Here is a 26,187-nt window from a genome sequence, read left to right on the forward strand (position 1 = left end):
AATTTAAAATTAAGGTATAGCTAGGCAGATATATAAACTAAACCCAAAATGAAAGAAGTCTGTGGTTTTGATCTTATTATCAAAAAGTATTAGATTCAAGGCAAAAAAAATTTATTAATGAAACAGTGGCTATTTTACGGTACTAAAAATTATAATCATCAATTAGGATATAACTCACCTTAAGAATCATACAGGGACAAAACATCAAAATATAAAAAGCAATATGTGTGCAGCCAAGTCGCTTCAGTTGTCTTACTCTTTGCCACCCTATCAACAGTAGCCTGCCAGGCTCTTCTGTCCATGGGATTCTCCAAGTAAGAATACTGGAGTGGATTTACATGCCCTCCTCCAGGGAGAAGGACTCTTCCTGACCCAGGGATTGACCCTGCATCTCTATGTCTTCTACATTGCCAGGTGGGTTCTTTACCACTAGTGCAACCTGGAAAGACCTAATATATATATATTAGATCTATATAGTGTCTTTTTAGAGATGAGTTTTTGCCCATAGTGTACTCTCACTATCAGAATACAAGAAAAATGGGCAAAAACTCATTGCTAAAAGGAAACTTTGGGTGACTTTTTTCTAGTCTATGACATATCAAAAAGTCAAAAAATCAGCATCAACACAAAATACCTAAATGATGTAATTACTAAGGAAAACCTCGTGGACATGTATCAAATTCTATTCCAAAGACAGAGAGAATGTAGCTTCTTTTTGAATATTTGGAACTGTCCAAAAATTCACAACATACAATACAGAAAGCCTCAATAAAGTCCAAAATAGTGAATTGGCAGCAAACTCATCTAATCCCAAGATTTAAAAACTGTGAAACATAAGAGTATTAGAAACTGCCCTCTTGCCCCCACTGGCACCCGTGACAGAAAAAGAAAAAGATGAGGAGAGTCTCTGAAGAGGCTCTTACCTGGAGGGGAAGGTTACACAGAGTCTCACCTCCTTGTCCTGGTCCTGCTTACCTGTGCTGGATCCCGTCACCTGCTGCCTACAGGACCGTCCTGGCATCGGGCTGGTTACAGACAAAACCATCAGTCTTGGTCTTTGGAGTCAATGCTGCTCAGCAAGGTCTTGCCTCAGCCCTCCCTGGTTTGTTACCACTGACCCTCCAGAGCGCACCCGACCCCCACACACCAGCCCTGAGGCAGGGGGTCACAGTAAGTTTTGGACCACGTGGGCCAAGGTCTTCTCTCCAATCCTCAGCGCACTTCCCACACAAGGACAACACAGATTAGCAGGGTTCCAGGGAAGTCATGGACTGACACTGACCCTCATCAGGGTGAGAGGTTTAGGTCACCAGAGCATAGACCTCAGTTTTCTTCCTGTCCCCAGCAGGGGGCGCTACTCCTGACACACAGGAGGTTCTCCATCAGTTCCCTCCCTCCTGGAAGCTATTTTCCAACAACTATAGACTGTGTTGCATTTGCATGTCATTCCACCCCACTGTGAATCCCTTGGTGTGTCACTCACTGAGACCCAGTACAGAGCCTGACATCTAGTAACCACGTAACAAATGATGAGCAAATCAGTGTGGGGTTTTCTTCAACTAATACATACATAAAGTCTAAAATATTCATATGACATAAAGGGTTACAGTGAAAAGTAAATTTCCTCCTCCATCCCATCCAAAATCTTTCCACATTCCCTCCCTGGACAAGGTAAGTGTTACAGTTTAGACAGTATTCTAGAGACAGAGTCCATGTTGTAAGATGGTATTTTCCATACATTCTATCTACAACTTTGTTATCAATTAGCAATATATTCTGAGACTATTCTATTTTTAAAAATACAAATCTAATTCAGTTTAAGATATTGATAATAATGATTCACCACTGCTGATTTTAAACATTTAAGTATAGGAATAATCCTCCATCTTCCACAATAATAGAATTTTTTTCTAGACAAAGTCATCCAGATTTAAAATATACTCATTCTCCAATCTCCCCGAGGCTGCTTGTCCTCATGAATAATTTCTGGCCAGTATGATGAAGCAGATGTAAATTTTTGAATTTTGATCTTCAAGGGAAGAAACTTTTCCTCCTTCCCTGCTTTCCCTGGTTGCTCCCAAACCATGAACGTGGTCTTAGGTCCTCGGTCCATGCCAACAAGGGCAACGTCCCAGGGAGAACAGAGAGGAAAGGTCCCAGGGACCTGGATGCCTGGACAACCTCGTGTTGCAGGGCCGCCCTAAGGTTAAGATGTTTGTTGCTCAGTCGTGTCTGACTCTTTGCGACCCCATGAACTGTACCCTTCCAGTCTCTTCTGTCCATGGGATTCTTCAGGCAAGAATAATTGAGTGGGTTACCATGTCCTTCTCCAGGGGATCTTCCCAACTCAGGGATTGAACCCCAGTCTCCCGCCTTGAGTGGTGTTCTCTCTACCATCTGAGCCACCAGGAAAGCCCAAGCAGCACTGCAGCCACTCTAGCAGCCCTGGAACTCCCTGCCTCACTGTCCTGGGAGACACACACCAGCTTCCTTCCTGTGAGACCGGTGTTACTTGGGTTCTGCTGCACAGAGTGAATTAATACATATCGGGAGAACAGGATGCCCAGAGTGTGAGTTCATGATGGTCTGTTGTGAGATGAGCAGAGATGTATTTACAGTGTCACCCCTGGCTCCCGGGACATTACTGTGAGCTGGAGGAAGGGAGAGCTGGGCTGGGGGTGGGGGGCAGCACAGGGAGCCTGGAGATGTTACCTTCCTCATCTTCCCAGCCGTGGGGTCTGACAGAGGAGGGTTTGGTCACCAGGTATCCATTTGGGGGCGTTTGCCTCTTCACGTTCCTTCCTGTCCTCTTTACAGACAATTTCCTTCACGTTCCAGACAGGATGAGAATCTGCAGGTGCTCTCTTCCTCCTCGTCCTCCTGTCTGAGGGCAGGGCCTGCGGAGGCTGAGACCTAGAGGAGAAACTTCTCAGGTAGGACAGGAATGCAGGTCACTTATCCTCCTTCTGGAATCTATGCTTCCCCAGCCTGGCCTGGACAGCCAGTCTTGAGACAGCTGAATCCCCAGTATAAGTGAGGCATATGGGGAAAATAAAATAATGTGCATCCATGGGTCCCTCATATCTTTTCCCCCATAATCCCAAAATGTACATTTATTAATCTCCTAATTGTTACCAGAGAGTCACTAGTCCAGCTGATGTTCCTAAAGTGAGTATTATACAGGGGCATGCCTACCAGAGGAGGGAACACTGGGAGCACCTTAGATCTGCCAACCACAGGATGACTTTGGGATCATCTGGCTTCTCACAGAACTGAGGGTAGGAATGCAGAGACTTAAATAAGTAGAGAGTTCAAGTCCAAGGATTTGGAACTCACTCCACAGATATCCAGATCAAAATTAAGTTCCAAAAATACTAGTGCAATCTTCCAGGTTATTTGGAATTAAAAAAGAGAACTTTGTAGGTAGAAACATAAAGGTAGGAAATGAAGAGAAAGTAGCCAGCCAGGCTGAGAGTTAGAGTTGTCTCATTATCACTGGCAGCTATGGTTCTGCAAGACCCACAGTGGTGAGTTAACTGGATATGATGTGATCACCACGCTTGCATCCTGTAAGTCTTTGAGGATGACATGAACTTCTTTCATTATCCCCAGGACACAATATTGCTTTTAATACTCTGTCTTGGCTGAGCTTTGAAGGCTTTTTCAGGGTCTTCCACTAAACCTTTCTTACTTTTACTCCACACACACAACCACACAAAAATCAACATGTGGGTTCTTGCCAACTCTAAATATGTCTATAGCCATGACTCTAGGTGGAGAAATTGCCACCAAGAGAATGTGTAGATACAGAGAAGCCATGAGATATTTATGGCCCTAAGACAGGATGCACATTATTTTCTGTTCCCCATATGCCTCACTTATACTGGGGATTCATGATTGCAGGCAGGTATCAGGGTCAAATCTGACTTGTATCCATAGACCTAGAAGGATCTAGATGTTCCCTTTCATCAGTGAGTGAAATAAGAACAATGGCCATTGGTTCCCACATGGAATGATGTGGGGAATTACTGTTGAACACAACTGCTCTGTATTGCAGGGTATGTCCTCAGGGTATTTAGGTTCCCTTAGGTTCAGGAAGTGAGTTCTGGGTGTGAGAATTGGCTCAGGTCTGGAAATTAGATAAAGGATGGTAACTTTCTACTAGGCAGCTAACCTCAGCCTTCAACTCATTCATTTTGATCTATTAATATAATACTAAGAAACACTCTTGTTGCCTGTCCATCTTCCTTGCCTCTAGAAACATCACAATCTATTAACCATTTCCATAAACCCCTTACAGTTAGAATATCCTGCTTCTATCCTGACATTGTTGGTTAGTTCATAAATTTGGTCCTTGTTCCTGCCTTGCTGTCACCTCTTCCCCTGCTTTCTGGGATCCTGTTATCCACGCTGCTGCTGTAGTCCTATCTCCTAGATCAGCTCTGCCTACACAGGACAGCGAGGTTAACACTGCTCACTTGTTCATTCCCTATTGCCTGATAAACACTTTCCTTCTGGAAATATTTGCCTGAGTTTTTTTTTTTTTCCAGTTTTGTTTTTATACCAGCATGCCTACTTCTCTGAGTTTTTTCATGACTTTCTGTACAATTGCCACAGTGATTCAGACATCAGTGCTTCATTTAATGTGAGCCATAGCACTTGTTGTGGCAGAGGGGCTGAAGTGAAGCTATGAGCCATGCTGTGTAGGGCCACCCAAGATGGATGGGTCACTGTGGAGAGTTCTGACAAAAACGTGATCCACTGGAGAAGGAAACGGCAAGCCACCCCAGTATACTTGTTATGAGAACGTCATGAACTGTATTAAAAGACAAAAGGTATGACAAGGAAAGATGAGTCCCCCAGGTTGGAAGGTGTCCAATATACTACAGGGGAAGAGTGGAGACCTACTAAGAGCCCTGGAAAGAATGAAGCGGCTGGGCCAAAGCGGAAGTGATGCTCAGTTGTGGATGTGTCAGGGGATGAAAATAAAATCTGATGCTGCAAAGAACAGTATTGCATAGGAACCTGAAATATCAGGTCTAAGAATCAAGGTAAATTGGACACGGTCAAGCAGGAGATGGTAAGAATAAATATCAACATCTTAGGAATCAGTGAACTTAAATGGATGGGAACGGGCAAATTTAATTCAAATGACCATTATATCTACTACTGTGGGTAAGAATCCCATAGAAGTAATGGAGTAGTTCTCATTATCAACAAAAGAGTCTGAAATGCAGTAATGGGGAGCAACCTCAAAAATGACAGAATGATCTCGGTTCATTTCCAAGACAAGCCATTCAACATCATGGTAATCCAAGTCTATGCCCCTACTGTTGATGCTGAAGAACCTGACGTTGATCAGTTCTATAAAGACTTAGAAGACATCCTGGAACTAACACCAAAAAAAAAAAAAAAAAAATGCATTCTTCATTGAGCATTGGAATGCAAAAGTAGGAAGTCAAGCGTCACCTGGAGTAACAGGCAGGTTTGGCTTTGGGGTACAAAATGAACCAGGGCAAAGGCTAACTGAATTCTACCAAGAGAATTCACTGGTCATAGCAAACACCTTTCCTTTAACAACACAAGAGATGACTTTACACATGGACATCACCAAATGGTCAAACAAATCAGATTATATTCTTTGTAGTTAAAGATGGAGAAACTGTATACAGTCAGCAAAAACAAGACCTGGAGCTGACTGTGGCTCAGATAATCAGCTTCTTATAGCAAAATTCAGGCTTAAGCCACAGAAAGTGGGGAAAACCACTAGGCCAGTCAGACATGACTTAAATCAAATCCCCTATAAATATGCAGTGGAAGTGATGAATAGATTCAAGGGATTAGATCTCATAAACAGTGTGCCTGAAGAACTATGGACAGAGGTCTGTAATACTATTCAGGAGCAGTAACAAAATCATCCCAAGGAAAAAGAAAATCAAGAAGGCAAATGGTTATCTGAGGATTCTTTATAAATAGTTGAAGAAAGAAGTGAAAAGCAAGGGAGAAAGGGAAAGATGCACCCAACTAAATGCAGAGTTCCAAAGAATAGCAAGGAGAGACAAGAAGGCCTTCTTCAATGAACAATGCTTAAAAATAGAGGAAAACAACAGGAGGGGAAAGACGAGAGATCTCTTCAGAAAAATTGGAAATATCAAGGGAACATTTTTCCCAAAGATGGGCACAATAAAAGAGAGAAATGGTTGAGATCTAGTGGAAGCAGAAGAGACCAAAAAGAGATGGAAAGAATACACAGAAGAACTGTACAAAAGAGAACTGGATATCCATGATGATGTGGTCAGTCACCCAGAGCCAGACATTCTGGAGTGTGAAGTCAAGCAGGCCTTAGGAAGCACTGCTGTCAACAAAACTAGTGGATGCAATGGAATTCCAGAGCTATTCATAACCCTAAAAGATGATGCTCTCAAAATGTTGCACTCAATATGTCAGCAAATCTGGAAGACCCAGCTGTGGCCACAGGACTGGAAGAGGTCAATTCTCTCATCCCACGTCCCAAGAAGGGCAGTACTAAAGAATGTTCAAACATCAGACAGTTGCACTCATGTCCCATGCAGATGTTCAGGCTAGATTTAGAAAAGGTAGAGGAACCAGAGGTTAAAGTACTGACATCCATTGGATCATAGAAAAAACAAGAGAATTTCAGATAAACATCTACTTCTGCTTCATCGTCAATGCTAAAGCCTGTGACTGTGTGGACCACAAGAAACTGTGGAAAATTCTCAAAGATACGGGAACATCAGACCACCTTACTTGCCTCCTGCAAAACCTGTATGCAGGCCAAAAAGCAACAGTTAGAACTAGACATGGAACAACACACTGATTCCAAATCAGGAAAGGAGTACATCAAGGCTGTATATTGTCACCCTGCTTATGTAACTTATATGCAGAGTACATCATGTGAAATTCCAAGCTGGATGAAGCACAAGCTGGAATGAAGATTGCAGGGAGAAATATCAATAACCTCAGATATGCAGATGACACCACCCTTATGGCAGAAAGCAAAGAGGAACTAAAGAACCTTGTGATGAAGGTGAAAGAAGAGTTAAAAAGCTGGTTTAAAACTCAACATTCAAAAAACTAAGATCATGGCATGTGGTCTCACCAATTCATGGCAAATAGATGGGGAAACAATGGAAACAGTGACAGAAGTTATTTTCTTGGGCTCCAAAATCACCGCAGATGGTGACTGCAGCCATGAAATTAAAAGATATTTGCTTCTTGGAAGTAAAGCTATGACCAACCTAGCCAGCATATTCAAAAGCAGAAACATTACATTGCCAACAAAGGTCTGTCTAGTCAAAGCTATGGTTTTTCCACTGGTCATGTAGGGATGTGAAAGTTGGACCATAAAGAAGGCTGAGCACCAGAGTATTGATGGTCTTGGACTGTGGTGTTGGAGAAGACTCTTGAAAGTCTCTTGGACTGTAAGGAGATCAAACCAGTCAATCCTAAAGGAAATCAACCCTGAATATTCATTGGAAGGACTGATGCTGAAGCTGAAACTCCAATACTTTGGCCACCTGATGCAAAGAGCTGACTCATTAGAAAAGACCCTGATGCTGGGCAACATTGAAGGCAGGAGGAGAAGGGGATGACAGAGGATGAGATGGTTAGATGGATCACCAACTCAATGGATATGAGTTTGCGCAAGCTTCGGGAGATGGTGAAGGACAGGGAAGCCTAGCGTGTTGCTGTCCATGGGGTCGCAAAGAGTCAGACACAACTGAGCAACTGAACAGTGACCCACACTAGTAAGATCATGTTTAAAATCTTGAATGCTAGACCTCAGAATAATGCAAACCAAGAACTTCCAGATGTCCAAACTGGGTTTAGAAAAGGTAGAGGAACCAGACATCAAATTGCCAATGTTCGCTGGATCACAGAGAAAACAAGGGAATTTCAGAAAAACATCTACCTCTGTTTCATCGACTACACTAAAGCCTTTGACTGTGTGGATCATAATAAATTGTGGAAAGCTCTGTTGTCACCTTGTCATACTCTCTCAATACTGAGCCATTCTGTTGTTCTACACAGCATTCTAATTGTTGCCTCTTGACCCGCAGACAGGTTACTCAGGGGACAGATAAAGTGGTCTGGTACTCCCATCTCTTTAAGAGCTTTCCACAAAAAGATTTCCTCTTCTTGGGCTCAAAAATCACAGCAGGTAGTGACTCAGATCAGATCAGATCAGATCAGTCGCTCAGTCGTGTCTGACTCTTTGCGACCCCATGAATCGCTGCACGCCAGGCCTCCCTGTCCATCACCAACTCCTGGAGTTCACTGAGACTCACGTCCATCGAGTCAGTGATGCCATCCAGCCATCTCATCTTCTGTCATCCACTTCTCCTCTTGCGCCAATCCCTCCCAGCATCAGAGTCTTTTCCAATGAGTCAACTCTTCGCATCAGGTGGCCAAAGTACTGGAGTTTCAGCTTTAGCATCATTCCTTCCAAAGAAATCCCAGGGCCGATCTCCTTCAGAATGGACTGGTTGGATCTCCTTGCAGTCCAAGGGACTCTCAAGGGTCTTCTCCAACACCACAGTTCAAAAGCATCAATTCTTCGGTGCTCAGCCTTCTTCACAGTCCAACTCTCACATCCATACATGACCACAGGAAAAACCATAGCCTTGACTAGATGAACCTTTGTTGGCAAAGTAATGTCTCTGCTTTTGAATATGCTCTCTAGGTTGGTCATAATTTTCCTTCCAAGGAGTAAGCGTCTTTTAATGTCATGGCTACAGTCACCATCTGCAGTGATTTTGGAGCCCAGAAAAATAAAGTCTGACACTGTTTCCACTGCTTCCCCATCTATTTCCCATGAAGTGATGGGACCCGATGCCATGATCTTCATTTTCTGAATATTGAGCTTTAAGCCAACTTTTTCACTCTCCACTTTCACTTTCATCAAGAGGCTTTTGAGTTCCTCTTCACTTTCTGCCATAAGGGTCGTATCATCTGCATATCTGAGGTGATTGATATTTCTCCCAGCAATCTTGATTCCAGCTTGTGTTTCTTCCAGCCCAGCGTTTCTCATGATGTACTCTGCATATAAGTTAAATAAACAGGGTGACAATATACAGCCTTGACGTACTCCTTTTCCTATTTGGAACCAGTCTGTTGTTCCATGTCCAGTTCTGACTATTGCTTCCTGACCTGCATACAAATTTCTCAAGAGGCAGATCAGGTGGTCTGGTATTCCCATCTCTTTCAGAATTTCCCACAGTTTATTGTGATCCACACAGTCAAAGGCTTTGGCATAGTCAATAAAGCAGAAATAGATGTTTTTCTGGAACTCTCTTGCTTTTTCCATGATCCAGCAGATGTTGGCAATTTGATCTCTGGTTCCTCTGCCTTTTCTAAAACCGGCTTGAACATCAGGAAGTTCAAGTTCACATACTGCTGAAGCCTGGCTTGGAGAATTTTGAGCATTACTTTACTAGCGTGTGAGATGAGTGCAATTGTGTGGTAGTTTGAGCATTCTTTGGCATTGCCTTTCTTAGGGATTGGAATGAAAACTAACCTTTTCCAGTCCTGTGGCCACTGCTGAGTTTTCCACATTTGCTGGCATATTGAGTGCAGCACTTTCACAGCATCATCTTTCAGGATTTGGAATAGCTCAACTGGAATTCCATCACTTCCACTAGCTTTGTTCATAGTGATGCTTTCTAAGGCCCACTTGACTTCACATTCCAGGATGTCTGGCTCTAGGTGAGTGATCACACCATCGTGATTATCTGGGTCGTGAAGATCTTTTTTGTACAGTTCTTCTGTGTGTTCTTGCCATCTCTTCTTAGTATCTTCTTCTTCTGTTAGGTCCATACCATTTCTGTCCTTTATCGAGCCCATCTTTGCATGAAATGTTCCTTTGGTATCTCTGATTTTCTTGAAGAGACCTCTAGTCTTTCCCATTCTGTTGTTTTCCTCTATTTCTTTGCCTTGATCGCTGAAGAAGGCTTTCTTATCTCTTCTTGCTATTCTTTAGAACTCTGCATTCAGATATTTATATCTTTCCTTTTCTCCTTTGCTTTTCACTTCTCTTCTTTTCACAGCTATTTGTAAGGCCTCCCCAGACAGCCATTTTGCTTTTTTGCATTTCTTTTCCATGGGGATGGTCTTGATCCTTGTCTCCTGTACAATGTCACGAACCTCATTGCATAGTTCATCAGGCACTCTATCTATCAGATCTAGGCCCTTAAATCTATTTCGCACTTCCACTGTATAATCATAAGGGATTTGATTTAGGTCATACCTGAATTGTCTAGTGGTTTTCACTACTTTCTTCAATTTAAGTCTGAATTTGGCAATAAGGAGTTCATGGTCTGAGCCACAGTCAGCTCTTGGTCTTGTTTTTGCTGCCTGTATAGAGCTTCTCCATCTTTGGCTGCAAAGAATATAATCAATCTGATTTTGGTGTTGACCATCTGGTGATGTCCGTGTGTAGAGTCTTCTCTTGTGTTGTTGGAAGAGGGTGTTTGTTATGACCAGTGCATTTTCTTGGCAAAACTCTATTAGTCTTTGCCCTGCTTCATTCCGTATTCCAAGGCCAAATTTGCCTGTTACTCCAGGTGTTTCTTGACTTCCTACTTTTGCATTCCAGTCCCCTATAATGAAAAGGACATCTTTTTGGGGTGTTAGTTCTAAAAGGTCTTGTAGGTCTTCATAGAACCATTCAACTTCAGCTTCTTCATCTTTACTGGTTGGGGCATAGACTTGGATTACTGTGATATTGAATGGTTTACCTTGGAAACGAACAGAGATCATTCTGTCGTTTTTGAGATTGCATCCAAGTACTGCATTTCGGACTCTTTTGTTGATCGTGATGGCCACTCCATTTCTTCTGAGGGATTCCTGCCCGCAGTAGTAGATATAATGGTCATCTGAGTTAAATTCACCCATTCCAGTCCATTTTAGTTCGCTGATTCCTAGAATGTCGACATTCAGTCTTGCCATCTCTTGTTTGAACACTTCCAGTTTGCCTTGATTCATGGACCTGACATTCCAGGTTCCTATGCAATATTGCTCTTTACAGCATTGGACCTTGCTTCTATCACCAGTCACATCCACAGCTGGGTATTCTTTTTGCTTTGGCTCCATCCCTTCATTCTTTCTGGAGTTATTTCTCCACTGATCTCCAGTAGCATATTGGGCACCTACTGACCTGGGGAGTTTCTCTTTCAGTATCCTGTCATTTTGCCTTTTCATACTGTTCATGGGGTTCTCAAGGCAAGAATACTGAAGTGGTTTGCCATTCCCTTCTCCAGTGGACCACATTATGTCAGATCTCTCCACCATGACCCGCCCATCTTGGGTTGCCCCACCGGCACGGCTTAGTTTCATTGAGTTAGACAAGGCTGTGGTCCTAGTGTGATTAGATTGACTAGTTTTCTGTGAGTATGGTTTCAGTGTATCTGCCCTCTGATGCCCTCTTGCAACACCTACCGTTTTACTTGGGTTTCTCTTACCTTGGGCGTGGGGTATCTCTTCACTGCTGCTCCAGTAAAGTGCAGTCAATGCTCCTTACCTTGGACGAGGGGTATCTCCTCACCACCGCCCTTCCTGACCTTCAACGTGGGATAGCTCCTCTAGGCCCTCCTGTGACTACATCCATAAAATCAGAATATGATTACTTGTTGGCCAGAAAGCTATGACAATCCAAGACAGTGTGTTGAAAAGCAGAGACATCACTCTGCCAACAAAGGTCTGTATAGTCAAGACTATGGTCTTCTCAGTGGTCAGGTATGGTTGTGAGAGCTGGACCATAAAGAAGGTAGAGTGCCAGAGGATTGATGCTTTCGAAATATGGTGCTGCAGAAGACTCCTGAGAGTCACTTGGACAGCAAAGAAATCAAACAGTCAATCTTAAAGGAAGTCAACTCTGAATACTCATTGGAAGGACTGATGCTGAAGCTGAAGCTGAAGCTCCAGTATTTTGGTCATGTTATGTGACAACCAACTCATTGAAAAAGTCCCTGATGTTGGAAAGATTGAGGGCAGAAGGAGAAAAGGGCTTCAGAGGATGAGATGACTGAATGGCATCACTGATGCAATGGACTTGAACTTGAGCAAACTCCAGGAGATGGTGAGGGACAAGGAGGCATGGCATGCTGCAATCCAAGGGGTCACAAAGAGTCAGACATTGTCAGGATCCGCATTAGGCATTACTGACAAAATAGAGGCACGGCCCCAGCCCCCCTCCTCATTCTGCAGGCATGGTCCCGGGATGAAGGAGTTAGGTCTTGTAATTCTGACTTGTCTTTTCCTCTCCTCGGCTGAATTGACTGAAAAGGAATATTAAGGTGCTTATTGTTCTTGAGAGGAGCATGAGAAGGCACAAAGCCTTCTGCAGCATTGCTCAGAAAATAATTCATAAAGTTTATCATTGACATTTGTTTAAGGACTTTTACAAAAGAGTGTTCCATGATGAGCACAGAGGCCACAGCTTGAGGCCATGGGAGGGATTGCTATCTGAATCCTATTTGTGAGGAAAATGTTTATGGCAAAGGAGTTTACTGAATTTAGGGCTTAAAAATAATTAAAATAGTTAGAAGTTAAAGATTTAAGGAATGTTGTAAAATTAGCATATTTTACTATAGCTTATAGAAGTTAGGAATTTTAGAGACGCTATAGCTAGAAGCCTTTTTAAGAGTGAGTTCAGGATGTTATGGGCAAACAGGATTTAGGAAGATAAGTAGTAAACTGAGGAATGTAGCACGAGTTACTATGTAATCACAAGTTAACTATAGGACATATTAGAGGAGGTAGATAATAGATGATAAGGCTGATTCCGAGAGAATCACTGAAGCAGGAACTCTGTTTGAAGAGCAACAATGATTTATGGAGATAATAAATCTGGGAGAGGGGGAACTGAAAATGTCAAACCTCTGACCTAATGTTTTTGTAAAAGTATAAAAGAGAATCTTAAACTTGAAATAAATAGGCAGTCCAAGAAAAATAAGAGGCTGCCTCATTTCTCTCACCAACACTGTTCATCTCTTCAGGTTGAATCCCTGGCTGCTGGAGCTGGACTCTGGCAAGACATGACTAGTCAACTGAGCAACAACATAGCATTTGTTAGAACAACTTTAAGTGAAAGTTCCTCAGTTGTGTCCGACTCTTTGTGACCTTATGGACTATACAGCCCGTGGAATTCTTCAGGCCAGAATACTGGAGTGGGTAGCCATTCTTTTCTCCAGCGAATCTTTCCAACAATATTGGAATATAATTCACCAATTGAAAAGAATCAATTATAGCATATTCACAGAGAGGTGTGACCATTGCCACATTCAACTTTGAAAGGTTTTCATCACCCAGAAGCGTTTTTTAGAATATTGTTATCCAGGTACTAACTTCCCAGGTGGCTCAGTGGTAAAGAATCTGCCTGCAATGCAGGAGAATCAGGGGACATGGGTTCGAGCCCTGGGTTGGGAAGATCCCCTAAAGAAGGAAATGGCAACTCACTCCAGTATGCTTGCCTGGAAAATTCCATGGACAGAGGAGCCTGGCAGGCTACAGTCCAAGGGGTCCCAGAGTTGGACATGAATGAGCAACTGAGTATGCATGCAAGCATTGAGGTACCAATTTATTCCTGGGCAGTCAGCCCCTATTTCCCTTCAACATTTCCCTCTGCTGCTGCTAAATCACTTCAGTCGTGTCCGACTCTGTGCGACCCCATAGATGGCAGCCCACCAGGCTCCCCCATCCCTGGGATTTTCCAGGCAAGAGTACTGGAGTGGGGTGCCATTGCCTTCTCCGCAACATTTCCCTCATCTCTAGACAAACACTAAGCTACTTTCTGTCTAAACGGATTTTCTTATAAACCCTATAAATAAAATCCAACAATTAATATGATCTTTTATTCTTGTTTTCTTTTGCAGAGCATAATGTATTCAAAGTTCACCCACGCTAGGCATCTATGTACTAGACATCTGTACTTCCTTCATTTCCAAATAATTTTCCAATGCATGTTTGTACCGCTTTTACCAATTCATTCATGAAAGGATGATGATTTGAGTTATTTCTACTGTTTGGCTATCATGATTAATACTGCTGTGAATGTCAGCTATAAACATGATACTGTGGACTACCGTTTTCATTGTTCCAAGGTAAATACCTAGCAATGGAATTTGAGTCGTACAGCAACACTAGGTTCAAACTTGGAGGAACTTCCAGACTGTTTTCCAACATCATTTTTATTCCCACTAGCAGGTTCCATGCTTCCAAACTCTCCACATCCTCTCCGAGGATATGAATCTTGGTTTCTGGATTTTCAAGGAGGGGAAGTCACCTATGCTCCCCACATGAACAAGCTCTGGGTTACGTTTCATATCACAGCTCATAAGCTTGAGCAAACCAAAGGTAAAATTTTTCCAGATTTGGCTAATGCTCTAAGGGTAAAAACAACTTCTCCCTCTGAAATACTGCCCACATTTATATTTTGGCCTAAACATTTATTCTCTTGGTACTCTACTTATGGAAGCTTTTTATACTTAACCTGTTATTTTTATATGCTTTCACTGGACAAGTAAGCCTTAAAACCAGGCCAACCATGTTACTAAAAATGGAATCTCCAAGGCCTACTTTTTCAATCCTGCTATTTTTCTGGCACCAGCGTAGTTGTCAGAATGCAAGTCCACCTAAACCAGTGATACTTTTTCTGTGAGCCAGTGTTGGTTTGTGACATGCTTGTTATCGGCTCACAGTAAGAAACATACAGACACTGAAAGTGAGCATAGCAAGTAAACTACCTTATCTTGACCCAGACTGGAAGTTGCCAAGAAAAAGATGAGCATTTTTATCATGTCATTGGATCTGCTAAGACTGTTGGATTATTAGTCCTCATGGACTAGAGATTATAGCTTGGTGTCGAAACTAGTACTTTTAAAAGACTTTTGTGTGGGTCACATGTAAATTGATCAATTGTATAGATACTTACCCCAGCAAAAAGCATATATACAAAGAAATACAAAAGTTCAGTTCAGTTGCTCAGTCGTATCTGACTCTTTGCAATCCCATGGACTGCAGCACACCAGGCTTCCCTATCCATCATCAACTCAGGGAGCTTGCTCAAACTCGTGTCCATTGAGTCAGTGATGCCATCCAACCATCTCATCCTCTGTCATCCCCTTCTCCTCCTGCCTTCGATATTGCCCAGCATCAGGGTCTTCTCCAATGAGTCAGTTCTTCGCATCAGGTGGCCAGAGTACTGGAGTTTCAACTTCAGCATCAGTCCTTCCAATGAATATTCAGAACTGATTTCCTTTAGGATTGACTGGTTGGATCTCCTTGCACTCCCAGGGACTCTCAAGAGTCTTCTCCAATACCACAGGTCAAGAGCATCACTTCTCTTGTGCCCAGCCTTTTTTATGGTGCAACTCTCACATCCCTATATGACTACTGGAGAAACCATAGCTTTGATTAGACAAAACTTTGTTGGCAAAGTATGTCTCTGCTTTTGAATATACTGTCTAGGTTGGTCATAGCTTTCTTCCAAGCAGCAAGCATCTTTCAATTTCATGGCTGCAGTCACCATCTGCAGTGATTTGGGAGCCCCCCCAAAATAAAGTCTGTCACTGTTTCCATTGTTTCCTCATTATTTTCCATGAAATGATGGGACTGGATGGGATCTTAGTTTTGTGAATGTTGAGTTTTATCTAACTTTTTCACTCTCCTCTTTCACTCTCATCAAGAAGTTCCTCAATTCCTCTTCCCTTTCTGCCATAAGGGTGGTACATATTTGTGGTTATTGATATTTCTTCCAGCAGTCTTGATTCCAGCTTGTGCTTCATCCAGCCCAGCATTTTGCATGATGTACTCTGCATATAGGGCTTCCCTGATAGCACAGTTGGTAAAGAATCCACCTGCAATGCAGGAGACCCCAGTTCAATTCCTGAGTCAGGAAGATCTGCTGGAGAAGGGATAGGCTGCCATTCCATTATTCTTGGGCTTCCCTTGTGGCTCAGTTGGTGAAGAATCTGCCTGCAATGCAGGAGACCTGGGTTTGATTCCTGGGTTGGGAAGATCCCCTGGAGAAGGCAAAGGCTACCCACTCCAGTATTGTGACCTAGAGAATTCCATGGACAGTCCATGGGGTCGCAAATAGTCAGACATGACTGAACCATTTTCACTTTCACTTTTCACTCTGTATATAAGTTAAATGAGCAGGATGACAATTTATAGCCTTGATGTTCTCCTTTCCCAATTTGGAACCGGTCTGTCATTCATTGTCCCGTTCTAACTGTTGCCTCTTGACCTGCATACAGTTTCTCAGGAGGCAGGTAAGGTGTTCTGTTATTCTGATCTCCTGAAGAATTTTTCACAGTTCGATGTGATCCACACAGTCAAAGGCTTTGGTGTAGTCAATAAAGCCAAAGTAGATGTTTTTCTGGAACTCTCTTGCTTTTCCTATGATCCAATGGATGTTGGCACTTTCATCTCTGGTTCCTCTGCCTTTTCTAAATCCAGCTTGTACATCTGGAAGTTCTAGGTTCGCATACTACTGAAACCTAGCTTGGAGAATATTGAGCGTTATTTTGCTAGCATGTGAGATGAGTGCTATTGTGCGGTAGTTTGAATGTTCTTCGGCATTGCCTAACTTACAAAAGTTAACATGCAATAAAATGTCAGTTATATATGTATGGATCCCATGAAGATTTACAGATCTTTTTTAAGCCTGGAAAGAGACAACAGCAGCTGGAGGACATTTTGAATAATCATTTCATCATTCAGTAGTGCACTCTGCTTATCTGAGAGTATAAACTAGAGTAGACAGAAACTGGACCTCATAACGCAACATCACAGAAGAAGTCGAAAGACATCATTGATTCATTCATCCAACCTGACTGGTTACAAAGTAGCAGACCAAGTTCTGATCCAGATCACTGCTCAAAAAGATTGAAATTTGTCATTCTTTTCCCCTCCCTCACTCTCCTTCTCCAACCCCAAAATCTGTACTCTCTTCCCAAATGAAGGGAATTTCACACTTGATGATCTTGGTGGAAGGCAGACAGCTTCCTCCGTTAGACAGAAAACCTTGCTTCCTAAATATTCCTGCAGGTAGAAAGAGGCTGAGGCTCCACCAGGCAGGTTACCACATGCTGGATGGACTCTTCCTTAGGACATGGTGCCACAGAGAGACTGGAACTGCACTGAATGCGTTAGGTGCATGTGGCACACGGGCAGGGGTGGCAGTGTGCTGTCCAGGTGTCAGGAGCAGCAGAGAGCGGGTCTACCACAGGGTCCATTGTCCAGCATCAGGGCTATCAGTGCTGTGACAGTGGTGTCTGTGCTCACCTGCAGGGGAAGGGGTTCCTGGGTGGGACCCAACCAGGGAGGGGTTGAGGATTCTGTTCCCGGCTGTGGCCTCAGGGCAATTCAGTGGTTTTCCCTGAAATAAACCCAAAACCACAAGTGTGCCTCTCTCTGTTCAATTTAGAACAATTTGAAATTTTTTTTCCTCCATACAGAACTATCTTAAGATTCCATGTAAGGAAATCTCAGAGAGCAAGGATTCAGAGACTTTTCCTTCTGCTTTATTATGATTGATATACAATATTGAGTCAGTTTATGGTGTACAATTGTTGATTTGATATACTTCTGTACTTCAAAATTATCACCACCATAGCTTTATCTGACAACTGAATCATGTCACATAATTACCTCTTTTGCATGTGTGGAGAAAATTTAGATCTACTCTCTTAGCAACTCAGAGACTCTCTTTATGGTGAGCTGATTATCACTTCCTAAATTTTCAGCCTGGCGATAGCACACGGCAGAAACAACATGTAACTCGCACCAAATGTTTTGTTTTTCCCCACAGGAAAAAAAACATTTAAATGTGTGTTTAAGACCCCTCCCCACCTTAATCATTCTCTGATCTTTAACGTCAGTGGATCCCAGTCTGCCAGGACTGCTTGGAGAGATTGTTACAAAATACTCAGGACTCTTCCCAGATCCACCATCTACAGTGCAGGGCACAGAGTCCGGGAATCTATTATGAACGAGCCAAACAGGGAGGCTGGTACACAGCTGGGTGGGAATCCAGATCTGTGTTCTTGCTATGAAATATGTGATCTGAAGATCAGTACCAACCATGTTATAAGTCTATTCCAGACCTTCTGTCTCTAAGAGGAGTGCAGGTGTAGGACATTCCTTCAGGTCCTTCAGGGCCCCTTTCCATCTGCCATCTAGACATCAGAATGGTGCCGTCTGCTCAGGTGTGTAGTCTGATCAGTTCCCATAGCACAAGGGATTCAGGATTCAGTCCTCGTCCCTCTGCTTGTATAGCCAATTCTCCCCTCATCTGTGACCTCATCTGTTCTCAAGGCTTTAAACATCATTTATATGGTGTCACCTCTTCCATCTATTTCTCCTGTAAGGTCACCTCACCTAAACCCTAGACTAGTAAACCCAACTCAGTTGCCACTTTCCTAAACCAAATGCTGATGGCGATGCCTCCTGAAACATGCTCCTTCCAGAGTCCCCTCATTTCCACAGTAGGTGCCCCACATGCTTACTTGCAAATCTCAAATTTTGCAGTCCTTCTTCACTCTTTCTCATAATTCAGATTAAATCCACTAGGAAATGCTGTAAAATGCATTTTCAGAATAGATCAAGAATCCACTCACCACCCTCGTCCCTGCTCACACCCCAGACAAGCAGCAGCCTCCCCAGCCTGGACCCTGCGCTGTTTCCCTCAGGCTCCTCTGCGCCTCCCTCGCCCTTCACCTCCTGACTCTGCACAGCAGCCTGGCTGATGCTTCCAGAGAGCAGTCACAGCAGGTCCTTCTCTGTTCCTATCATCCTATAACTCCAAGCTTACTGAGATAAAATCAACCCCTTTTAATATGCTGGAGGCCCACAGGATCTGGGATGGCCCACAGGATCGGACATGGGATCTCATCACAATTCCTTTTCCTCAGCCCCAGCTGCTCTTGGTTCTCCCTTGAACACAGACACTCTCCTGCCCTCGTGCATTTGCCCTGGAGGCTCCTCTGCCTGGAGAGAACCTCCCCTAGACCTCCTTGTGGACATTCCTTCATGTTCTTCACAGCTTTGCTTAAAGGTTACATTTTCAGTGAGGCCCCTGTCCACCCTAGTAACACAGCCACCTTCCCTGTCCCCACACACTTATACCCTGGATCACCTTCCTCAGAGCACTTACCAACCTGTAAGGGAAACACTTCCCTCACTTACTAGGCTCATAGTCATGCTAAGCCCTTCCCCCTAGAACACACCACACATGGCTGACAGGGTTTGTCTGTTGTTAGTTCACTGAGATCTCCTAGATGTAAAAAGAGTGTGTCATGTCTCTGTCACACAACAAATATCAGTTCACTGAATGGTCAGTAAAGCGCTTCCCTATTCCAGAGATAGTATCTTTATTGACGTGACCTCAGGCCACATGCTGTCTCATGGCAGTTACAGCACAACATCCATTTGCATTGACCTCAATGCTGCCCGTATTTTACTCACAAAGGCTGATCTCCCTTCCCTCCCCCACCAATCAGCCTGCACACCACACACAAGTCTCTTTATCTCTTCAGAAAGGAAGATCCTTCGCTTCCAGCTCTTATATTCAACCTGCTATGGTTTTATTAGACTCTGCTTTCTAAATCCTGAGTTGAGATGGGAGCCAACAGTAGCCTTAGAACATGTAAGGGCAGATAAGGGCAGACTGCAGAGAAGAGAGAAACCCAGCAAGAATTAAGTCAAGATATGAAACTGTTGGGTCCCTCCTCTTTGCAAGTTCCATCACGTGGTTCCTTTAAGAAGATGAAGAAAAGTTGGAAAGAAGAATCCAGCAAAATCTCTAGAAGGAGAAGAGCTGGATGGCTCTGAAAATCCTCTCTTGACACTGAGAATCCTGTGTGCACAGACCCCTTGAGCTTGTGGGGACAATGACAGGCAAAGTGACCCCTGCTGCTGTCAGAGATGGGGTCACCCAGAGAAGAATGAGACCAGGACTCTACACATGAAATACAACAGTCATTACACCACCAACAAAAATACACAATAACTAAATAAGCAAAATATAAAAACATTCAAAAAAAGACAGGAGCTAAGTATTGGACCAAGGCTTGATCCTAGGATAACTGTTTAAGAAATGCACCCTGCCCATGGTCCTGGATATATAACCAGGCCCAGGTGACTTCTGAGTCCATGATCACAGGTCCTTGGTGGGACAAGGATTTACTGAAGGGACAAGGACAAAGGAATGGAGAAGAGGACCCAGTCCAGGAGTGACCATGGGCGGTGCATGGGCAGTCCAGTGCATGCCCACCATGCACTGATCACTGGGCACAGGCCCTGTCCACACTCAGCTCCTCATAGCCTCTGACTGTCCCTCTTGCAGCTGACTTAGCACAGCAAATATGGATGGATCTGGAAGGTTCTCAGTGTTTCAATTTATTTCCTGTTTCAAACTTTAGGAATCCTCACCTTTATTATCCAATCCCCCTTCATGGCACCAATTAGAAAAAACTAATTCATATATACAGATTTTATTTTCAATAAGGAAAGAAGATATCATTATTCAGTGTATATAAAGCAAAGACAGGGATAGACATGGTCCAGCCTCGTTTCTGCTGGAACAGGACAGTGGATCAGGGAAGAGAACACAGGTCAGGGTCGGGAGGGACGGCAGTGGGGAAGGGCAGCAGTGGGCATGGGTGGGCCAGTCTCCCTAACTCCTACGTTATGGGAATAGGAGCACAGACGCATTCAGATGCAGCTGCAGAAAGAGCGGTCCAGGGATCTAATGTCACATAGCGGGATGAAGCATCACTCAGTCCCCATAAGGCAGGTGTCTCACACTGTGAGAGAAAAGAATCAGGAACCAGTTCAGGTCAGTCATGTAAGGGCTGACATTCTCCACAGCCCCCCACATGCTCACATGTCCCACTCAAAGATCCCTGCCACCCAATATGTTCCCTCCGCCCCATTCCCCTTCCAATCTAGACACCCCAGGGTCTCACCTTTAGGAACCGTGAGAGACACATCAGAGCCCTGGGCACTGTCACTCCCTGGGGGAGAATAAGATCAGGACGTGGTCAGAACCCACAGGAGAGAAACTAGAGAAGGAACTTTAAGGAGGGTGAGCCCCCATGGCCTCCTGTCTGCACCCACACAAGGGTCTCAGGAATCACCCCCTCCATACTTACTTGAAGCCTGGATATAATTGCCTCCTTTTTCACCTGTTAGAAGAAAATACAATGTGAGAAGCCAGAGAGAAGACTGAATCATGTGATGCTAGAGGAACCCCTAGTCCTGGACCCCAGAGAACTTTCTGGAACTGTGGCCAAAACTCATGCTAGGATCAGGAACACAGAGAAGGGAGACGTGTAAGGACTGGACCAACTGCCTCGTGGTGGTCTGTCCTCAGCAAGGACCTCCCTTCTGACCTTCAAGTGCTGGAAACCTGGTTCCCAACTGGAATTAAGAAGGTCAAAATTTCACTTTCATTTTCGCATGTGTTTTAGAAAAGGAAAATGTTAGCATCAGATCCAGACTCCACATGTGTGTGGAGGGTACTTTCCAATAACCAGACAGGTAAACTTCAACCTCGGCTTGAAACCCACATTGAGATAAGAAAACTCAGATCCCTCCGTCTCTTTCCTACCTGAGCACTTCTTCATCCTGATCACAGCTCCAGCCACCACAGCTCCAGTGACCACGAGGAGAACCAGGCCAACAATGATGCCCATGGTGAGGAAGGAGGGCTGAGGAGGTTCTGTGGAGGCAAGGGAAGAGGCCCTGACCTCAGTTGAGCCCTGACCTTGCTGAACTGAGTCCTGAAGGGCTCCTGCTTTATCTGAGAGGAAGCTCCATTCCGACCCCCTCCTTACCCCATCTCAGGGTGAGGGGCTCCTGAAGCCCCTCGTGCTGCACATGACACGTGTATCTCTGCTCCTCTCCAGAAGGCACCACCAGGGCCGTCCATTTCTGGAAGCTTCCGTCCCCTGAAGGCCTGGTCTCCACAAGCTCCATGTCCTGGGTCTGGTCCTCCCCATCATGCTGCCAGGTCAGTGAGATCTCTTCAGGGTAGAAGCCCAGGGCCCAGCACCTCAGGGTGACCTCACGACCAGAGATGGGGTGATGGGTCACATGTGCCTTTGGAGGGTCTGAGGAGGAATTGGAAAATTCACAGTTTGTGTTACCTCCATGGGTCACTGAAGCAGCATCATGTGACCATCCTGAGAAAGGACAGACAGTGATTTTTTCCCCCAGCTTTACTGAGGTATACTTAACAAAAATTGTACACATTCAGAGTGTACTACATGTTGCTTTGATATATATGTATACTGTGAAGGTAATTAATGTATCGATCAACTTACCTTATGTGTGCGTCTGTTTGACAGGGATGAGAATGATTAAGATCAATTTTAAAGTATATAATACAGGATTATTATTAACTATAGTCACCAGGCTGTACATCAGATCCCCAGATGTATTATGAACTTTTTTACCCTCTGAGCTACACAACATTCAGGACCATGGTTTTGAAAAAAACAGCACAAGAGCTATATAATAGCCTCATCTTAGAGCTCTATATTAGTCCTTGGAACTTTCTAGAATGAGAGACTAGGATAGGCTCTCTAAAAATGTGAGGGGGAGAATATAGGCTAAAGGTCCTGACTCTGGTGGAGGCTGAATGACTCAGAAAAGCTGGAGTCAGGCCTCCTAAGATGCTCTCAGGGTGAGAACAGGCCTTGAGAGACAAAGTCATGGATCACAAGATGGTGGCCGGGGTCAAAGGGCACCGCTGACCAGCTATTTCAGGGATGGTTTGTTTCTTGCGTCTTCCTCAAAGACACTGGATTCCTTGATTGTCCTTCAGAGAAGTGGGGCCACTGGTGACTGTCTTGCACACAATATGAAAACCTGGGCGGATTTCCTCCCTCTCTTGACAAGAACCTGGGGCGCTGTTCCCACAGGGACCCCATTTTCCTCTCCTCGTGGGAAGCCAGCTCCAGCCCGAGGGGAGATCAGGGAGGCACCGCACCCCTCGCACCTGCGCGCAGCAGCGTGTCCTTCCCGTTCTCCAGGTATCTGCGGAGCCACTCCACGCATTCGCCCTCCAGGTAGTTCCTCTGTACCTCAGCATAACCTGCCGCCTCCCACTTGCGCTTGGTGATCTGAGCCTCCGTCTCCCCCGCGGTCCAGGAGCGCAGGTCCTCGTTCAGGGCGAGGTAATCTCTACCGTCGTAGCCGTACTGCATGAACCCGCGGCGGAGACGCCCGTCCGGCCCCACGTCGCAGCCAGACATCCACTGGAGGGTGTGAGACCCTGACCCGCCCCGACCACCCGCGGTGATTAAACCCAAACTGAAAATGAAACCGGGTCAAGCCCCGCCGGCTCCTCCCGGGTGGGGGTCGGGTGTGTTCCGCAATGTTGGGGTGACCCTCGGACCCGCAGACTCTGGCGACCCCGCCGGTCCCTGGGGATGGGGGTCGTTACCTGGACCCGGGCCCGCGTCGCTCACCGGCCTCGCTCTGGTTGTAGTAGCCGCGCAGGGTGTTCAGGTTCACTCGGAAACTCTGTGCGTTGCCCTTGGCGTTTCGCGTGTTCCGATCCCAATACTCCGGCCCCTCCTGCTCCACCCACCGCGCCCGCGGCTCCATCCTCGGATTCGGGGCGTCGCTGTCGAACTGCACGAACTGCGTGTCGTCCACGTAGCCGACTTCCAGGTACCGGGGCTCCCCGAAGCCGGGCCGGGACACGGCGGTGCTGAAATACCTCAGGGAGTGGGAGCCTGGGGGCGGGGAGGGGTGAGACCCGGTCGGACCTCCTCCCGGCGCGGGTCCCGGGTCCGAGGTGATGGACCCGGGTCCGAGGTGATGGACCCGGGAGGGAGGAGGGGGCGTAGGGCCAGCAAGATGGAAGCAGTTGAAGACGGGCCCGAACTCCGGAGGGGGAAGAGAAGAGGGGTCGGGAAGCAAGGGAGGGACAGGCCGGGACCGGGGAGAGGGGCAGGTCTGGGCAGGGGCGTCGGGGTCGCTCCTTCATGGGGTGCTGCCCCCGCCCCCCGGCCCCCAGGAGATCCTCTCGTCCCTCCCCGCAGAGGCCGTTCCCTCCCGACTCCGCACTCACCAGCCCGGGTCTCAGTCAGGACCAGGACCCCCGAGAGCAGCAGGAGGAGGGCTCGCGGCCCCATGACTCGCGTCCTCTGGGTCTGGAAAGAAGCAGAGTTGGGCGGGTCGGGGAAGACTTTAAACCCGGGAACCGCGGAGACTCTGATTGGTTTTTCTAGAAATCGGACACCCAGTAGCAGTGAGAGCTGGGGCCGCATCACAAGTGTCCAGGCAGGAGGGCTCTACACAGGTTGTGAGAGAGAAAGTGAAACTTGGGGAGACAGGGAATGCCCAATATAGAGCGTCCCAGCCCCAGACACCGCCCTTGACCCTGAGATCCTGAGCCGCTCGCCCTCTGGGGACCTGGGACTTTGCCCTGATCCCTCCCTTCCTGCTTGGTAGCATGTTCAAACTACCGAATAATTGCACTCATCTCACACGCTAGCAAAGTAATGCTCAAAATTCTCCAAACCAGACTTAAGCGGTATGTGAACCTTGAACTTTCAGATGTTCAAGGTGGATTTAGAAAAGCTAGAGGAGCCAGAGATCAAAGTGCCAACATCACCTGGATCATCGAAAAAGCAAGAGAGAAAACATCTACTTCTGCTTTATGGACTGTGCCAATGCCTTTGACCATGTGGATCACAACAAACTGTGGAAAATTATTCAAGAGATGGGAATACCAGACCATCTGACCTGCCTTCTGAGAAATCTGTATGCAGGTCAAGAAGCACCAGTTAGAACTGGACATGGAAAAACAGACTGGTTCCAAATTGGGAAAGGAGTGCTTCAAGGCTGTATATTGTCACGCTTATTTAACTTACATGCATAGTACATCATATGAAATGCTGGGCTGGATGAAGCACAAACTAGAATCAAGATTGTGGGGAGAAATATCAATAACCTCAGATATGCAGATAACAACCACCCTTATAGCAGAAAGGAAAGAGGAACTAAAGAGCCTCTTGATGAAAGTGAAAGAGGAGAGTGAAAAAATTGGCTTAAAGCTCAGCATTCAGAAAACTAAGATCATGGCATCTGGTCCCATCACACCATGGCAAATAAATGGGGAAACAATGGGAACAGTGAGAGAATTTATTTTGGGGGGCTCCAAGATCACTGCAGATGGTAAGTGCCGCCATGAAATTAAAAGACGCTTGCCCCTTGGAAGAAAAGCTATGACCAGTCTAGACAGCACATTAAAAAGCAGAGACATAACTTTGCCAACAAAGGTCCGTCTAGTTAAGGCTATGGTTTTTCCACTGGTCATGTATGGATGTGAGAGTTAGACTATAAAGAAAACTGAGTGCTGAAGAATTGATGCTTTTGAACTGTGGTGTTGGAGAAGACTCTTGAGAGTCCCTTGGACTCCAAGGAGATCAAACCAGTCAATCTTAAAGGAAATCAGCCCTGAATATTCATTGGAAGGACTGATGCCGAAGCTCCAATACTTTGGCTACCACATGGGACAAATTGACTCACTGGAAAAGACCCTGATGCTAGGCAAGATTGAATGCAGGAGAAGGGAATGCCAGTGGATAATATGGTTGGATGGCATCACTGACTTGATGGACATGAGTCTGAGCAAGCTCCAGGAGATGGTGATGGATAGGGAGGCCTGCTGCAATCCATGGGGTCACAAAGAGTTGGACACCACTGAGTGACTGAACTGAACTCCCCTCCTTCACCAAGAACTCTGTCCCACTGTCTCCCCAAGTCCTAGCTCTGGGGCTGTTTTCAATTTTGATTAAAATATCTACACAATCTTACAAATTAGTGAGGATCCCAAGGATAATATTATGTGACCACTTCTATGCATATTTTCCTTACTACACTTTAAAGATTTTTGTTGGTTTATTTAGAATAATATTAATAACCCATGTGTTAATATGAATAACTATTTCCCAAAAAAACAGGGTAATGAGAAGCATAAAGCTTTTTACATTTTTTCCAATTATCTTTCTTGTCTCTTTCACAGAAGGCCACTGGATTTTCAGATTTGCGTCTGCATTGAATCCGTTATTTTGATTGTATCTGTGAAAGTGAAAAAAGCCTGCACATCCATAGGAGTAGTATTTTTTAATAATCTTTTCAGATAAT

The 26,187-nt window shown here is 45.1% G+C and overlaps 1 protein-coding gene across 3 annotated transcripts in view; it reads right to left on the minus strand.

Moving 5' to 3' along the window:
- LOC113882058 (BOLA class I histocompatibility antigen, alpha chain BL3-6) overlaps positions 1–24,333 on the minus strand; it is a 51,639-nt gene extending 27,306 nt beyond the window's left edge. The window contains exons 1-8 of one of the 3 annotated variants that reach the window (XM_027525229.1): positions 24,107–24,333; positions 23,499–23,768; positions 23,027–23,302; positions 21,861–22,136; positions 21,635–21,745; positions 21,177–21,209; positions 20,991–21,038; positions 19,378–19,981 (exon numbers count right to left, since the gene is read on the minus strand). In XM_027525229.1, coding sequence (XP_027381030.1) covers positions 19,725–19,981; positions 20,991–21,038; positions 21,177–21,209; positions 21,635–21,745; positions 21,861–22,136; positions 23,027–23,302; positions 23,499–23,768; positions 24,107–24,305 — 1,470 coding nt within the window. In that variant the 5' untranslated portion in view covers positions 24,306–24,333 and the 3' untranslated portion in view covers positions 19,378–19,724. Of the gene's footprint in view, positions 1–19,377; positions 19,982–20,500; positions 20,829–20,990; positions 21,039–21,176; positions 21,210–21,634; positions 21,746–21,860; positions 22,137–23,026; positions 23,303–23,498; positions 23,769–24,106 lie in introns of those variants that run through there. The other 2 variants (XM_027525231.1, XM_027525230.1) reach the window with 2 other exon arrangements.
- Positions 24,334–26,187: the final 1,854 nt, after the last annotated feature.

This window comes from Bos indicus x Bos taurus, chromosome 23 (genome assembly GCF_003369695.1).
Source record: "Bos indicus x Bos taurus breed Angus x Brahman F1 hybrid chromosome 23, Bos_hybrid_MaternalHap_v2.0, whole genome shotgun sequence".
Taxonomy (NCBI): domain Eukaryota; kingdom Metazoa; phylum Chordata; class Mammalia; order Artiodactyla; family Bovidae; genus Bos; species Bos indicus x Bos taurus.